Source organism: Chenopodium quinoa, unplaced genomic scaffold, assembly GCF_001683475.1.
Source record: "Chenopodium quinoa cultivar QQ74 unplaced genomic scaffold, ASM168347v1, whole genome shotgun sequence".
NCBI lineage: Eukaryota > Viridiplantae > Streptophyta > Magnoliopsida > Caryophyllales > Amaranthaceae > Chenopodium > Chenopodium quinoa.
This window is the reverse complement of record NW_018745170.1, coordinates 5,132,701-5,134,309: the sequence shown is the minus strand read 5'-3', so window position 1 is coordinate 5,134,309 and position 1,609 is coordinate 5,132,701. Positions and strand designations below refer to the sequence as shown.

Below are 1,609 nucleotides of genomic sequence, written 5' to 3'. Positions count from 1 at the left end.
TACAAAATTAAATACACCATTGAAAATATTCCAATCATTCCAACATTATGTTCCGTATTTTGTTCAATATCAACTATCAATGTAACTACTTCCTCTATACATACCTTGTTTTTCTTCTCAAATTGCAGATTTTGCTGATTTTGTTCATCTCTTCTTTATGTATAAAGAAGGGACACTAAAGACATTATGCATATGCATTACTCATAATATATGATAACAAATTATTCCTATTTCATTGTAACATAAGCATGAACTAGCGAATTCTTTCAAACTGTCACTGTAAAAAACACGATGGATGTATTTGAATTCCTCATATAATGACACTTCAAACATCTTCAGCCCGTAGTCATCATTTCATTTGAAACATCACGAATATAAGATCTCATACTTGTGTCGTATTCTTCTTCAAAATCTTTGAAAAGATTTAAAGTGTAGACTTTAGTTGCTTGTTTTAACAATTTACATTTTGTCTTTGGCTTCTCTGTTCTGCATCTGTAGTTGTCAGCTTTTTCATTGCTTCTCCATCTTTTCACTGTAGCTTTAAATATATGGAAGCATTCCAATAATAATGTCTTCTTGTTTGCCTTGAATGATATGGCTCTGTTTGTCACCTCTGATCTTTGAGAAGATAAAGTTCCAGTAAAAAATATGTCCTTGCTAAAAATTGGACACCATTTGAATCGTAGTTCACATAATCTGTCAAACCAACTTTTTTCTCCTAAACCATATTTCTGAATCATATTTTTCCAACACGCTGTAAACTCTTCCTCACTGTCACAACCATAAAAGCACTTGTTAAACATATTTTTGAAATCTTCATTGCTCTTTAACTGTCCAAATCGCGAAACAAAATTCTTTTGAAGATGCCACAAACACAATTTGTGTCTTGAATTTTGCCGAACCTAAACATTATATATATCATGTGTAAATAATAATTTAAAGTAATATAAAATAAAGAAATCTTAAATTGAATAGATGTTATGTATTACGTAAATGAAGATATTATATATTTCTTGGCTAATATCATCCTTTTGTTGGCTGATATAAATAATTAGTTGGTTGATATCAATAATTAATTTGTTGATATCATCAGTTGGATCATACCAAAGATCAGTTGGCTAATATCAATAATTAATTTGTTGATATCATCAGTTGGATCATACTAAAGATCAGTTGGCTGACATCAATCTTTTGTTGTCTGATATCAGTCATTAGTTTCTTGATATCATCTTTATGTACTACATATTTTAAAAGTAAAGTTTACCGTTTCAATTGCTTTGTTCATTGCTTGATCTTGGTCTGTGAAGATTGTACTTGATTCTAGTCCTCTCATAGACTTTTTGAAAGTTTCAAGAACCCATTCAAAGGTATCTGTAGTTTCAGCAGTCATGAAAGCACAACCAAACATTGTTGTTCTCGAATGGTTGTTTACTCTAACCAATAGAGCACAAATTAGACCATATTCCCTTTTCCTATATGTTATGTCAAATATAATTACATCGCTAAAGGCTTTGAAATCTTCTAACATCATTAAATCGCGCCAAAAATAACTAACAATCTGATCACATTCACCAAACTTCAATCTATAAAAGAAAGATGAATCAGCTTC

General features: G+C 30.4%; 1 protein-coding gene across 1 annotated transcript; it reads right to left on the bottom strand.

Annotated features, from left to right (window-relative positions):
- Positions 1–335: 335 nt before the first annotated feature.
- Positions 336–1,408, bottom strand: LOC110710452 (protein FAR-RED IMPAIRED RESPONSE 1-like). Its single transcript, XM_021888745.1, has 2 exons — positions 1,265–1,408; positions 336–902 (listed from the first exon to the last, which is right to left on the bottom strand). Exons 1-2 carry the CDS (start codon positions 1,406–1,408, stop codon positions 336–338), a joined length of 711 nt encoding a protein of 236 aa, XP_021744437.1.
- Between the last annotated feature and the right edge of the window lie 201 nt (positions 1,409–1,609).

What these genes read in the sequence shown, in the direction of transcription:
- LOC110710452 (XM_021888745.1), bottom strand. Translation starts at nt 1,408, where the DNA reads ATGTTTGGTTGTGCTTTCATGACTGCTGAAACTACAGATACCTTTGAA. An exon ending in TGAACAAAGCAATTGAAACG is followed by an intron (nt 903 to 1,264) that starts GTAAACTTTACT and finishes TATAATGTTTAG; the next exon opens with GTTCGGCAAAATTCAAGACA.